The sequence below is a fragment of the Leptonotus elevatus genome, chromosome 17 (assembly GCF_054856555.1).
Source record: "Leptonotus elevatus isolate MCC_2025b chromosome 17, RoL_Lele_1.0, whole genome shotgun sequence".
In the NCBI taxonomy this organism is placed as follows: Eukaryota; Metazoa; Chordata; class Actinopteri; order Syngnathiformes; family Syngnathidae; genus Leptonotus; species Leptonotus elevatus.
The window spans coordinates 14,595,722-14,611,226 of NC_141255.1; the positions used below are offsets into that span (position 1 = coordinate 14,595,722).

Sequence of the window (15,505 nt, forward strand, 5' to 3'; positions counted from 1 at the left end):
GTGAACCTGGTGACAGCATGTAAACGTTCCAATTTGTACACTAAGCTGTTCACTTTCCAGCCTATCCCCAATTCAACTTGCCGGTCCGTCCGCCGCCACCGTCGTCTTTCCATCTGTCGCGCACATTCGCACTCTTCGCCGCCAGCTGTCAAACTCCCGTCTGTCTGCTGGAGTGGGTGGGGAGTGGGGCGCTTGATTTCCCACTCGGCTGTAAATTGAAAATGGCTTTCTCGTGTCAGTGCTAGCCCTCGGGTATAGCATGTGCGCCTGGTTGTGTGTGAGTGTGTGTGTGTGTGTGTGTGTGTGTTAGTGGCCTGCATTTAGCACCTCCATCCCTGTTGGCGCTGCGAGGACACAGTGAGGGCAGGGATGGACGAGAGGAGCATATTGACCGAAAACTGGAGGTGCAAGGAAAGACGAGATGCAAAGAGTACACAAATAGACAGATGGATGCACGCCAAGAAGGGGTTGAGACGTGAATAGGGTGAGATCAAAAGCACCAGTAGAATTTTTAGGAATTTTCTTGCAGCATCTTCATGTTTTGTTGTGGTAAGAAATTTGGTTTTCATGTAAGCTACACAACGCAATACATTCTGTCAAGTCAGGCCTTCAAGATAAAAGGTTCAAAGAAAATGTGGTGCATCTGAATACTTATACTTTATGCTTTTATTTTGAAGGCCCAACTTCAGACAGGATGTGTTGTGACAATTTTGTCCCAACTTGTTCGAATGCTGTCGAGCAGAACGGGAGAGTTGTTGTTGGAAAAAAAGGCCTGCATAGTGGAATTGGCCGTCTGTGGGTTCACTATTTATACAAAGTAAAAATTTGATAAGAAGATGAGAAACACGGCAAAATTCAAGATATTTATTTTGGCACTTTTCTGTATGTAAAATACAGTATTTGATTATTTTTGGGTGTCTGAAATGGGCATACTTAATGATTGAAAGGTCTACTGGTGGCAATGCTGCTCTCTGGAGGCCTGGAGTGCTGTTGGGTGCAAAATTGTAACTCTGCACTCTTTAAAGTGTTGGTGAACGTGTGCGTGTGACTGAGTGAGTGAATGTTTGTGTAGCACGTGCGAGAAGCCTATTAACGTCCTGGACATGCTTCTGGCCATACAGCAAATGGGCGTCCACAGATTGGCCTGTCACACTTAGCCTGATAGAATCTGCTCATCTCCTCAGCCGCCACTTCACACACGCACACACATACACACCAAATGTGTGGCTGTTCAAGACAGTAAAGCAAATACAGGTACAAAATGATACCATTCTGCTTATTTGTACATGCCTCAGATGTCTTCTTGTTACCCCTCCACGAAGGGTCAAGGATGGGAAGGGTAGCGGCGAGTTGCTTAAAAATTTCCTCCCGGATCGTTGTGGTGCTGTTTCCCAATCAACCTTGAAATCACCCCAGCGGTCTTGAGCGTAAACAGCCTTTTCTTGGCTTGGGCTCAGCATAGGCTTTATTTACTCTATAGATCGGCGGGGGGGGGGGAGCTGCGAGGGCCGAGGGGAAGAGGAGAAAGCCAATCAATAGGGAGGAAATCAACAGGAGTGGGTGCTGTGTGTGTGCATGCGTGAAGTCATTGTCCTTGACAAGCACTCGGCGTTTATGTAGAACGGCCCTCAACACTCCCTTCTTGCTTTGACTTTGAACGTGTGTGAACGTGCACTCCCCACCTCCACTTTTCAGAGGATGAAGAATATATGCCTGTGAGTTTGATTGTATTGTCTGTCTGTAAGTTATTACAACAACACACACACACACAAATAGATGCTATTGGTTGGGTGTTTCTTATTATCTGTTAGCATTAAGCTGTTACACTTGGGCCCTGTCCAGACGGAAGCAAAGCCGGCTTGGTTCCTCAAACAAATCTCGTACACACAGAAGCGAAGACGACAATTATTGCAATCTACAGAACAAACATGGCTTTGCATGTATCAAAACAACATGAAAAAGACGAAACACAGGAGAAGTGAAAATGGCGGGTGATTCAAGTACAACACCGCTTGTTGAACGTGGGAAAAAAATAAGGAAAATATTTTGCTGCAAAAGCATAAGCAAGCTAAGGAGGCTGCGCAAAACCACTGCGACACAGCGATTCGACATTGTTGTCGACAGACTGACGGAGAATTAGTGCATACGTCATCAATCTGCGACAATGCGTCGTCATCGAGCTGCGACCATGACGTCATCATTGGAGGAGTATTCTGCATATGGTGTCCAGACGGACGCCTACGGGGCATGTTTTGAAATCTTTCCACTCTGGAGCCCGGTTTCAAAAGTGATCGTTTTCAAGCTCCGAAACGGCCTAAACGGTAAGAAACTTGTGAGGATACATTGAAACTTGCTTTCGTGTGGACAGGGCCTTATCCTAGTTCTCTTTGTTTGATGTTTGAAAACTTCAACAAATATGGCATGAAATGAAAGGAGGAGCTGTTTGGAAAATGGCTCCATGCTTGGAAATGCTTAATTCGTACTCTTCTTCTCCTTGACATCCATCCACACGCCAACTAGTCTCCGCTGCCCATATGCTTCGTCAAGGGCCGTTCTTTTTCCAGTCTGTCAGCTGTCAGTCATGCCAGCGGCTAACTAGGCCGTCTAGTCCGCCATCAAGCGTGACAGGCAGACAGATTGGACGGCGCGTTTGCCCAAGTTGAATTGTGGGCTATTGCAGTGATAACTAACGCTTCGTAATTGTGATCTGGAGCTAAGTTAAAGTACCACTGATTGTCACACCCACATAGGTGGGGCGAAATTCGTTCTTCGCATTTGACCCATCCCCTGAGGGAGCGGTGAGCAGCAGCAGGAGCCGCACTCGGGAATCATTTGGTGATCTAACCTCTCAATTCCAACCCTTTTAATGCTGAGTGTCAAGCAGGGCGGCAATGAGTCCCATTTTTTACAGTCTTTGGTATGACCCGGCCAGGGATTGAACCCACGGCCTCCCAGTCTCAGGGCGGACACTCTACCACTAGGCCACTGAGCTCTCCCTTTGGCCCGAGAATATTCCCAAAGTGCTCGTATATACGTTTCCAGTCGTTCTTCTTATCTCCTTCTGTCCACTTGGCCTCATTTGGCCACATTTAAAGAGCAAATCTCATGTGCTGCTTGAAATTTTCCTTGCACGGACAATCTCAAGCATTGATTCCCCGACACTTGAAGTGGTCCTCTTGTTTGTGAAACGGATAGCAAACCAACATTTTATAGACAATTCTGCCCAAACTAACAACAAAAAACAGCCTTAAAATCTTACTTTGGATATATGGATATGAATAGACAAACAACAGCAGGTGTAATCAAAGTGCCGGTAATCAAATGCGCAAACTCAATGCAACAATCCCATAAACACACAAAATGGCGGAATGAAACTTGCAAGTCATGCTGCCGAGCTTCTTCTCGTCTCCCAAATTGAAAACGTATTCCTGGGACGTCTCTGCTGCTGTCAGATGAGTAACCTTTAATGCCGGAGAAAAAAAAAACTAATTGGCAGAACCATTGGATGTTTGTTCTTCGCGGCGGCCGCTGCCGCCGCCACGTGTCTCTGAGCTCGTGCTCATCCGTTACCTCTGCTACCAGTGCTCATTAGCGACTTTATGCTAATTAAAACCACCACGGACTAATTGTCTTTGGTCAGGCTGGAATCAAACACTTGCGTGCTTTGTCGGCAAAAAGAGCTCCTAAAGGGGAGTTTTTCAACCATCAGCTAAATACTCACACTTAGCAGTCCAAACAACCATTCATGGGTGTCTCATTGTGTACGTGTATATATATATTCTCACGGTCTGATGTATGCCCAAGCGAGGATGGCTGTCCCCAGAATGGAGGTGGTAGTGTCGAGGGGGCACCAGATGTCACCTGTAAACTCACCCCCCAACTCCACCTTTTGCTGAGGGAAGGGAACAAGGGAAAGAAGTGACAGGGGCGTCAGGATGGAACGAAGCGCCGTGCACCTCCTGGTTGCCTCACGACTGTCACTGTCACGCGCACACACATGTCGTCTCTATCACACACACTTTGAAGTCAGGTCCATCGCTCAGTGTCTGCTTGGAAGCGCACACGCACACACTGCATGAGACAGCGATTCAGCGATGACTTGATATGAGGGAGGGGGGTTGGATTTGGTGAGACAGGGGGGCTCGATGACAGTTAAACGAAGTGAGGCGGTTGCATTTCATCCGCCTTGAGTGATGGACTGACGGATCGCACAGAGCGGAAAATAATGCCGGAGTAAATAAAAGTGATCACTCTGAGGAAAACTGACAGTATTGTATTGATCATGTTAATATTTGCCCATTAAAATGCATAATCGCCGACGTGTAGATATTTAATCACGTTTATGAGTATTGTATTCCAAACCATGCAGCAAAAATCAATATCAGAGGTCACACTGTGTTTGCATACAGTGCGTATAATGGCCATCTTGGTTTTCATACAAGGTGATCAATATGTTTGTACTGTTGTTTGGTGCACTCAAAATACATTCAAGTGCACTATTTACATCCCACATCCATATTATATATATAAATATATATATATATATAAATATATATATATATATACATATATATATATATATATATATATATAGATAGATACTGTGTGTGAATTTTGAGTAATTTAAACTTACTTACTTGTAACTCAATTTTATGAATTATTATGACATGACTGTATTATTAATTACTAAATGATTCAGACATATTTATATTAGTTTAAATTTGTTTCCATTTTAATGTTAACAAGAGTATGAAACTTAGGAAAAATATATTTGATTGTACATTTTTTTATACATTTAGAACTGATATAAAATGTGCAATTAATCCTGAGGTAACTATTGAAGCCATGCGATTAATTACAATTAAAATGTTAATCGGCTGACACCCCTTATATATATATATGCTGTCAAAGTTAAAGCGTTAACTTATTGCTTAATCACAAAAAAATATTGCATTATTTATGTATTACCGCAGATTAATCCCACTATTAATTTTGAATGGAGGTAACGCAGGTGGTGTTTGAGCAAAAAACATAACCACATGCATTAAAGTAAAGCATTTAATAAATGTTTGCTTTCAGAATATTTGTTAAACTACAGATTTTTTTTTCCATTTTTAATTATGCAAGTAACTGATTAGAAAAAGAGGGGGATGTGAGTGTGCAATGGATCAAAAAATGTAGAAGACGTCCTCATAACATTAAATTAACATGTAACAGGTGCTCTTCAAATTTGGTGGGCAAAAAATGCTGATAAGCTTTTTTTAAATAAGTGGTTAATCGTGATAAGAAATGTAATCATCATATAATAGGCCTATATATAAAGTAAATACTTTTCCAATAAGCTAGATATTTAAAAATTGCTTTTAATATAATGGTTGTTATAGTTGAGTTGAGTATTATAGCCAAGACGCGACCTTAACGCCATCTTCAGGGACAGCAGTGGCGTCCAGCGTGCCAAACAAATGGCCTAATAAGCGCGCCACACACCAAAGTCTCCATTAGCTCGCTCCCCTCACTGGACTCATTGTGTGTGCGTGTTCGTATGCGTGTGTGATTTGGCTTCCAAACCTCATCGTGGCACATTATGAGTGTCGGCATGACAAGGACATGATGGTGAAGATGTGAGGTCAGGTCAATGCATGTGGCCGCTAATACTGACATATTGGCGTTATTTAAACTGAGTTTAAGTGTCATTTTCTACTCACTGATGGAAGGGATGGATTTCCTAATGCTCCACCATGTGTGTGTGTGCTTGTGTGTGTGCGTGTGTGTGTGTGTGTGGTTCCACAGTGGGGTCACGGCCAGTGAGCCAGGTAATGACTCTCCCATGGGCGCTTCCATGCGTGTTTGTGCTACGTGGACCAGCACTCATAATGATAGCAGCACTGCGTGTGTGTTTCCACATGGAGAAGTGTGTCATTTAGAGTGTGACACGGTAGCACACACAGCTCGGGGCTATTAGCAAAGTATTTCTGGCTTTTTCCATGCTTACCTTGTACGGTAATGCACAGGTTTATACTAATTGGCTGCGAGCTGGACTTTTTTTGTAACACATGAATCATATCAAACCTTTTTTTTTTTTTTTTTACGCTTGTACTTGGACATGGAATTGTGGGACTTCCATGAGCCCCCCAAAAAATTTGAGCAGTCAAACTTTTCTGCAGCATTTTGATTTTGTCTCACGGAGCATATGAGATGATAATCAAACCAGCGAATATATAATTGGCAGTCCGTCTTGATTGGTGACCTCTGTGGCCTGTGTTGACCTCATCTGCAACAAAAGAGCGGATTAGCTCATCAAAGGGGGCTGCGTGATGAAATGTATCACCCACACATCATCAGCAGCAACAGCAGTGGCGACAGATCCAACTGTGGCCTTCTCTCTCTCGCTCCCTCTTAATTGCGTCAGCTTATCAAAGGCTCCCGGGTGAGAGCCAGTGCATATTAGTCGCCATTCAAGGCCAATCTAATCCTTTCAGCTCGCCCCTCGCCTTTCACGCGGCGGCGGCGGCGGCCGTCAGTCAAACGGCTCGCAGACAAGAGCCGTGTTTGCTGAGCAAATGAGGAGATGTTGGGCGGCTGAAGAACAATCGCTCGAATCTCCGGGTTGAAATGAGACAAATGATGTCTGCACACATATTGGCCGATAACAACAATGAAGCCACTTGCCCCACTTTAGGGTCACTATTTGGATGGGCATGACTAATAGTAAGACTTCAATCTGATGGGCTGGATCAGGATGGGACGATATTTAGCATTTTAATGCAAAATTAGTGATTGGCTGTAATGTTCAAGCCGCTTAATTTGTCATTGATCCCCTCTGCAAAATAAGACATGTTGTATTTAATGTATATCAGCAAGACTCCCCCCCCCCCAATTATTCGTGTTTTTTTGCTAGTTTTTTTTTTAAATAGATATATTATTTCATCCTGATCATGTCCATTTGCGGCCCACCTGTCATTTTTTTGCGGTCCTCAGCATATACAAAAAAATAACTTTTCTAGATATGCAAAGAAACTATTTACAACTATAATAGTACCACCATTTCTCCTTGTAATTGAATGGAATAAAGTATTTCAGTTTTCCTCCACATCCTGCTTCCTGTGTCAAGGTCTGATTTGTGAACATATCATATTAACGATTACCCAAGATCCTCAAGTAAACTCTGCTTTAAAAATTTACATTTTATTACCAATTACATTTGCTTTCATTCCAGGGCTGGACTGGCACTTGGCCATGGCATTTGGACTTAGGTCCGCCAGCCCAGCCCAATTCCTGCCCACCCTTGGCTACCATGTAGCTTTACCACTGATGTTTATTGTTTCAGTTTGCTCTCTATATGGTAAATTGATTAATGGGCTGCTCCATTTAAATTGTGGGCTGGTCTTCTGGGGTAAAATGTCAAATGTAGTAAAAATAATAATTGAATAGCACCACATCGGCCCTAAAAGACAACGGCCCACCGAGCATCTGCCCTGCATTACAGATGGCCAGTCCAGCTCTGTTTGATTGTGAATGTGGCGATCTGCTGTGGGCCACAATCATGACAAACAATGCAAAATAACCAATACCTAATTACTTATATTATATATATATATATATATTAGGCCGGGTATCAATTCAGATTTCCAAAATCGATTTGATTCAGAAGGGCGCAATTCGATTCACGATTCACATTGAATTTCAATTCAGTTAAGGATTTCATACGGTACCAATTTTACTTTTATTTGGAAGACTTGCAAATAGTAGAAATGTCTTTCTCTTACTTGGTGCATTAGTAAAAATATGAATATTTACATTTATAATTGAATCCAATGCAGTTACATTAATCATTCAACATGACCTGATCAAAACAATAAATAATTATTGAAATCAATTACAACCACAGTGCTATGTAAATAAAGTGGCAAAAACACTAACACTAACCCTAACCCAAATCACGACATTCACATTCCTGTGACGGTTTTTATGCTAAGGTTTCAGTGGTTAATAAATAAATAACAACAAATTTATATGAGACACAGTCATAGTGCATAATTATGCATCCACATTTTGTGTTTTTATGTCCAATTTCTTACCTTACTTCTTTTGGGAGGGGGTTTGTGTTTAGTCTTTCGCTTTTTTTTTCATTTAATGTACAGTTTAATTACTGCCACATGCATGCACTCCGTTTAATAATGTGGCTGTAATGCACCAAAAGTACCTGCCAACCGCCATAACAAAGAAGAAGTCATGCATTACCGCCATTGGCCTTCTTCATAGCCATAGGTATCTATGCTAAAGAAGCAAAAGTATTTGACAACCATCAAATGGAAGTAGAGGAAGAAGTCCAAGTCTTGTGTAAGTTATAGTGTAGTATGACTTATTTACTATTTAGAGCAGCAAAATGCGCACTAAACGATCAGGATTCTACTTTTGGCTCAAATGTGACGAAGAATTTCAGTTAAGGTAAGCCATTTAAAACTACTGCAAAAAAGAAAAGCTTTTCCATAGTGCATCTGTCCAAACAGTGTGTGTTTGCATGTGTGTATTTTTTTCGAAAGGGAGACCCGCGATGTGACCCACTTGCATTAAAACACAGCCTGTTTTTAAAGTTATATAGCAAGCGGCAGCTCGGAACAGCTCATGCTTGAGCTGTTTCATTTCTTTGTAAGCACTGCGGGCTCCTTTTGGGGTAACAGAAGGGCACATTTGAACAACGCTCACACAAGGTTTTGAACAAGTACGTGCTCGCCTCAGGCACATTAATTTACCGGAAATAGCCGCATTAAAAGTATAGATACATAGTTTTATGAATCGATATAGGGCTATGAAAAGCAATATTGATTCGATATTGATATATCAATATTTTAAACCCAGCCCTAATATATATATACATGTATATATGTATATTGCATTGCCCATGAATGCCAGTCATTAAGACCTGCCTCCTTCCCAAAGGACCCGTTCCACTTACACACATAAAGCTGCCATTGTTTTTCAACGCTTTTTCAACGCACACCTATGTCTACTGGGGTTCCATTCACAGACCACTGTAATGCGTGTAACTAGCCCCTCCCTCCCGCCGTGAGGAAATAGGAGGAATGTTGCCAACAGGTGCATGCATACGCATCGTGCATAACAATGCCTTTCTTGTGTTTCTTTCCTCGCGCAGGTGCACCAGAAAGGAGAAATGCGAGCGCTCGTCGGAGCCTCGCCGCTTTGCGTCCGACATCAAGCAGTGCGTGCGCCTCAGCGTGCACCCCAACAACATCTCCGTGTCCCAGTTCAGCGTGACGGTGAGTCGGCGTGCTTTTCATTATGAAGCTCGCCGGAGATCGATTGACACTCGGACGACGTGATTATGGTGCGCTCGTTCCTGATTAGTGGCACTTTACATGGGCCGTGCCGCGCGGCCTGCCAACAGCAACATCCAATGTCCAATGAAACACTCATTAACATCCCATAGTATTTGCTTGGCATTGTATCGGGATGCTTGGCAGCTAAATGCAGCACATTTCCCCGGATAGTTTATTGCCGGCCCGCCGCAAGTATTTGAATACAGTATGAGTTTAGTTTGTTCTGTCGAAACGCTCATCTCAAATCAGCTTTCCTCATTGAAATGAATGGAATTGCTATTAATCTGTCCTCTGACTTTATAAAAAAAGAAAGAAAATTGATTGAAAGCCGATTCGACGGCGTATTAGGGCCACGTATAAATATATTTTTTCAGAGGGTGGGGGCAATATTCTGAGAGAAAAAAACGTGTACATTTGCGACTTTTTAAAGTGGCAAATTTGTGAGGTTTTTTTTCTTGGAATATTATCCCTCCGCCCCCTCTGAATTTTTTTTTCTACGTAGCCCTAATACGCCGTCGTAGATTTTGAATAACAATGTAGTTGCTTTTTTTTTTTTTTATTCCAAGGACCTCTTTTCCATGTATTTTTTAACAATCACAAGCATTAAATTCAATTAAAAAAAAAAAATTTTTTTTAAACATCATATTCATTATGCGTGAATGTTTTGGTCTTTTAGGTTAGGCTTCTGCTAAAATAAGAGCAAATGAGCTATGATTTAATATAAAATATGTTTATCTTCTTCAAATAAAGTTAACTTGGTAAACTTTTTGACTTGCAGTAAACGTTGACTCCAACTTTATGAAATTCTACCAAGCAAGTGCAGCATAAACATAAATGCTATGCAAACATATGGACTGCACGTCTTAAGCATTCAATTTATGCAAACACTATAGAAATTAAATAGAAAAAAATAAAGCCAAAGTACCAACTGACCGGAATCAAGCATTTTTTTTTAATTTTATTTGTGGTTTTGTTTACACATCCAACTCATTCGCCCTCTCACCAGTCAGCAGCTTTTTTTTTTGCTATTGCAACCACTTCAAAATTCCAACACAGCTCACATTTCCATTTCCCCTTTGAGCCTTAAATATGGTTTGTGCATGAATAGCCAGCGTGCCGCCTGTACAATACTATTTGATTTACTGAGGTCAGGCCTGAATGATCATTTCCCATCTGTGTTGCTCCGAGGGTCACGCACACCATTGTTGCTTTTCCACCTCTGGGCCACTTTAATGGTATTCATAGACTGCGTGTGTGTATATGTCATGTGATCGGGCTCATTCAGAGCCCCCGCTTGAGTGTTTAACCTTTTTCCAGTGTGGGGTTTTACCTTAAGGCGACAACGCCGTGCGTCTCCCCGAGTGGATGATGGCAGACGGGAGGCTGGACCAAGACGTCCTCTTTCACCTCTCTTTGACTTCATATTAGGAAGACAATGGGATTGTTTTTATTGTTGTTTGAAAAGCAACACAAGAACTTGTTAGAGATGAAGGCCTAGACCCCCACGGTCCGACTTCATTAATGCACAATCTAAAAACAGCTGAGCTCGGCCCTTCCTCCGTTGCTGAGGCAGCTCTGGCCAAGTGTGAACGGGCCTCGCCGCAAATCAAAGCCTTGACCGAGGACGGCCACAGACGTGCTTGTCCCATCAATATTTATATTCCGGTCTTGACCCCCGTCCACCTGCTTCCCCGGCTCTATATTCAAGGACGATTGCCGCCGCCCCCCCATTGTCTTCAACCGCACAAAAGTCCACCAGGTGCTGAGCTGAAGCTGCATTTTTAAGTGGAGAGGGTAAATCTGCATCCCTTTTATCATCAGCAACATCCACATGGTTGGAACATTGGACTTCTTCCTTTAGTTTTGCATTTCTTCACCTAAATTCAGCTGGAAAACAAGTCGTTTATAATTACAAGCTCTTCTGACTGGACAAAAAAAACATGCTTCTAAATCAAATAGTTTCATGTACGTGATTGTTTTCGGGAAAACTGCTGATTTCAGTCTAGCAGGGCCAGGGATGAGGTTGCCATCTAACATCTTCATTCAAAAGCTGGAGCTCAAGTAAAAATAGGCTACATTTCTTTGATGTCAGTTTCAAAATGTCCCGAGTCCCAATAGGAAAAGGCGACAGCGGTCTGAACAGGACTGGTCATCACAAATTCTCTTTTCAATGGCAGATAAACAATTTCATGAGCAAAGCAAAATTTGGGACAAGCCCTTTAATGTGATATCTTTGATCTTGGAAAGCTTGAATTTGACTGAGGTGCGTTTCCATTACCCCCAGTTTTGCGCAAAAGCAAGCTGGTAATGGAAAAAAACTCTCAAATATTGCAAAAAAGTTTTTACGCTCTCATGAGGTGGTGTTTGAGACGTGTCGAAATAGAAGTATTTCACAAAAGTATGTGGAAACACTATTTGCGCATTACCTGTAGTCATGTGACCCCACGCTCTGTCACGGAGGAAGGAAGTAGGAAGTACTTTCGTGTCGGATCGGCCTCCTGAGGGGATAACAAGTCTTTTTCAGGACAAACCGATTCAGCTAGAGAGCCAATCCCGCCGTTCGATGCAAGCTCCATATTGTTGCATAAGAAATGGCCGTTACCCCGGGCAACGAGCAATCGAGAGACATATGGCGCTCGTCCTCGTTGAAATCCATCCGTCTGCACCATAACAAGTTTTAAGCGCGCACACACACAACATTAAAACCAAATGCCCGAACCCGCCGATGAGGGGAGAGAGATGTTTTTAAAGTCATTTTAACAACTCCGGGCGTCCGTCTTCCGTAAACATCATGAGCACCTCCTACAAAACTGCGAGATCTCGCGAGAAAAGGACATTACGAGAATTGCGCCGAAATTGTACTTTATCAAAATAGTACATTATCTCTTTTATTTTTGCGAAAAACTGTAATGGAAACACAGCTACATGTAGAACCTACCACATTTAACCAATCCTGTCTGGACTTGCCTCTTTACAATCTCATTGATTCCTGTCAACGCGTTCTTTGACGCCAGGGTTTTCTATTTAATTGTTCTCTTAGTTGAGCACTTTTCAAAGTTGAATTGATTCTACTGGAATCCAACATTCTTAAAAAAAATTTTTTTAAAGCAAAAGTTCAAAAAACTATATGAAAGATTAAAGATTAGGAATGAAAAAATGGCTCATCTTTGGTATTTCACATGATTTCCCTGCCTGTCAATGACCGATGCAGAGCATGTTGACACCGTTTGTCTGTCTTGTGCTCCCGAAGTTGATCTTGGAAGCCCACAACGTGCCGGAGCTTTCCGCGGGAGTCAACTGCACCTTCGAGGACCTGGCAGAGATGAACGGCCTGGTGGAGGGAAACCGCATCAAGTGCTTCTCTCCGGCCGAGAAGGAGATGCCGCGTGTGGTCGTGGACAAAGGTAAGGAAGCGTCAACTTCTATTTCCGTCTTTTTCTCCTGGAACTAATTAGCCAGTTCTTGCCTGGGAAGGAGGAAGGCAAAGTTAGCAGCCTTCAAGGTAACTTTTAGGGGGCTTAATTAGGACGGATCCACTGTCAGGGGTGCTTTACCTTGATTGATGAATGATTCCCTCTTTGTTAGCCAGGCTAGCAGAATGAGTGGGCCGCCTTGACGGTGGCGAGGTGACCCGTGTGCCAGCACGCGCGCGTGTGTGTATAATGAATTAAACATGAAGCCCTTCATTAGAGCCAGACAAAAGGACAGAGACGAGGTACAGCGTTTCATCACATTCCCACTTTGGCTCGTGTGAGACTCCCTCAAAGAGCGCTTGCCATCCCGAGGGAGACGTGTTCCCACCTTATCGTCTCCTGCAAGGTTGCAGGGATGCACTCCCCCCACCCCCGAAGATACCGTTGCAACAAGCGGAACACTTGCGGCTCCTCTATTGGCGTGTGAACAAGTGATAAAATTCCACACTGTAACGCACGCTGTGTTTTCTCCAGGCGACCACCAGATCGTGCAACTCTATCTCAAGTCCAAGGAGACCGGCTTGGCGTTCGCAAACACCAGTTTCGTTTTCTACAACTGCAGCGTGCACAAGTCGTACGTCTTACATCATGTTGCAAATTTTGTTTTTGAACTGTGCAGCCGAAGTGAGCACACTGAAGGTTTTTTTGTTTTTTTTTCCTTGTAGGTGTTTGTCGTGCGTGAGCAGTCCATACCAGTGCCACTGGTGCAAATACAGGCACGACTGCACGCACGACCCGCGCACGTGCTCCTTCCAGGAGGGTCGTGTCAAGAAACCGGAGGTGAGTTTGCTTTCGGTCCAGGGCTGGTCTGGCCATCTAGCTTAGAGCGGGGCAGATGCCCGGTGGGCCGGCCTCTTTCGGGGCCAATGCAGTTTTTTTAAATTATTATTTTCCTACATTTTACCCCAAGACACTGGCCCACAATTTGAAGGGACCAGTCCGTTAATCCATGTTAAATATAGACAGCAAAATGAAACATCATCAAAAAAACATCAGTGGCAGATCTACACGTTATGCAAGAGTTGGGCTATACCAGGACGCGGCCTAAATCAAAATGCCAGGGCTGATTTTTTTTGTACCAGTCCAAACATTCAGCCCGTTTAGCAGGGGCGCGGCTGTGTGGTGGCAAACAACATGGCTGAGAAGTAATTGTTCATCATACCAACCACAGTCATGGTTTTATGAAGTAAAATGCACACAAATACAGAACCTTGCTCAACACAAAATGGCGTCAATTGGCGGTGACAATTTCTCACTCTGATTGGCTGTTTGCTAGTGTAAATTTCGTCAATGCAAACTAAACAAAAATAATTGCGTCAAGACACATTTTTCACCAGACTAAAACTAGATTAGACTAAAACTCTTGTTCATAAACAATAACTGGGACTGAATGAGTATGCATTTTCTTCGACTAATGAAGACGAGACAAGACGAACATGTACTTTACTTTACTAATATTTATGGACATTTTAGTTCATGAACAAAAACTAGATGAAAATTATATGATTTTGTAAAATGCTGTCACTGTCACACTGTCATGTGACAGTGACACACACCCCTTTCAAATCTGCAGCTAGCGAGTGCAACATGCACAAATTTGTGGGACAGACAGGAGGTGGATTCACGGTGAAAAGTTTAAAGAAAAAAAAAAGGAAATTATAGTTATAACATAACATTAATGCAACGGCTATAACGTTCCAACAATAATGTTAATCTGACCGCTAACTAATGCTGGCTAATTTGCTAGCTCATAGCATGGAGCCATAGTAGCCACTCGTTCATATACTGTAATTGTGTATCAAGTTGTTTTTCATCAAAAAGATGAGAGAAAATTTTATGTGAAATAGTTTTAGATCTGAAATGTTCAACATGATCTCCTAACAAAAAAAATATAGAGGTTAAATCATTGTCTCGACTAAAACTAGACTAAAACATGACAGTTTCTGTTGACTAAAACTAGACGAATACAATTGTTTTCTTGGACTAAAATAAAGACTAAATGCTAGATTTATCGTTGACTGAAAATGTACTAAATAAAAACGGGATGAGGTTGACTAACTACGATAAAAACTAACCAGCGTGATTGAAACTGGACTAAAACAGACAACATTTAAAAATGGCGGATAAAATGAACACTACTGTTAGCTAGCAAACGCAAATCAAAGCATGAGATAGAAGTAGACTATGGAGGCCGTCCTGGAGACTGAATCACCTCTCAGCAATTTGGCTTGGCCGGCAGAAGCTAAGAAAAGCTATTTCGGGGTGGCCGTCCCTATTCCCTGAGACATTTTAGCGCCTGTGAATTATCCATCTTATTGGCAGCCGCCTCCGCTTTGCCCACTTGCCCAGCCCGAACCGCACCGGATGAAGTGCTTGTTGCAATTCTCTCAAATGCAGGGAATGTCTCCCTTTGATAAGAATGTGTTAAATGAAGGTTTGGGAGTGTGTGTGTGTTTTGCACTTTTTCCGAGGCAGGGCGGTCTTGCTGGGAGTTGGTGGCCGGTTAATCGTGGCCCGAGGTGAGCAATGATGAAGATCAGTAGCGCTGGCGTCCGTCTGGACGAGCGCAGGGACGCGGCGGGCCAGATTGTCTGGTTTGATGAGCAGTCTGCTCGCCATTGTGTTCTCGCACCAATATTTCCCCGGAGCCATTCAACCTGCGCGCGTGATATTATTTTCCCTCCTTCCCGACGC

At 42.9% G+C, this 15,505-nt stretch overlaps 1 protein-coding gene across 1 annotated transcript in view; it reads left to right on the forward strand.

Moving 5' to 3' along the window:
* Window positions 1-15,505, forward strand: part of plxna4 (plexin A4) — a 149,314-nt gene that overhangs the window by 99,065 nt on the left and 34,744 nt on the right. The window contains exons 6-9 of the mRNA XM_086060010.1: window positions 9,155-9,278; window positions 12,589-12,742; window positions 13,286-13,385; window positions 13,477-13,591. Coding sequence (XP_085916136.1) covers window positions 9,155-9,278; window positions 12,589-12,742; window positions 13,286-13,385; window positions 13,477-13,591 — 493 coding nt within the window. The remainder of the gene's footprint in view (window positions 1-9,154; window positions 9,279-12,588; window positions 12,743-13,285; window positions 13,386-13,476; window positions 13,592-15,505) is intronic.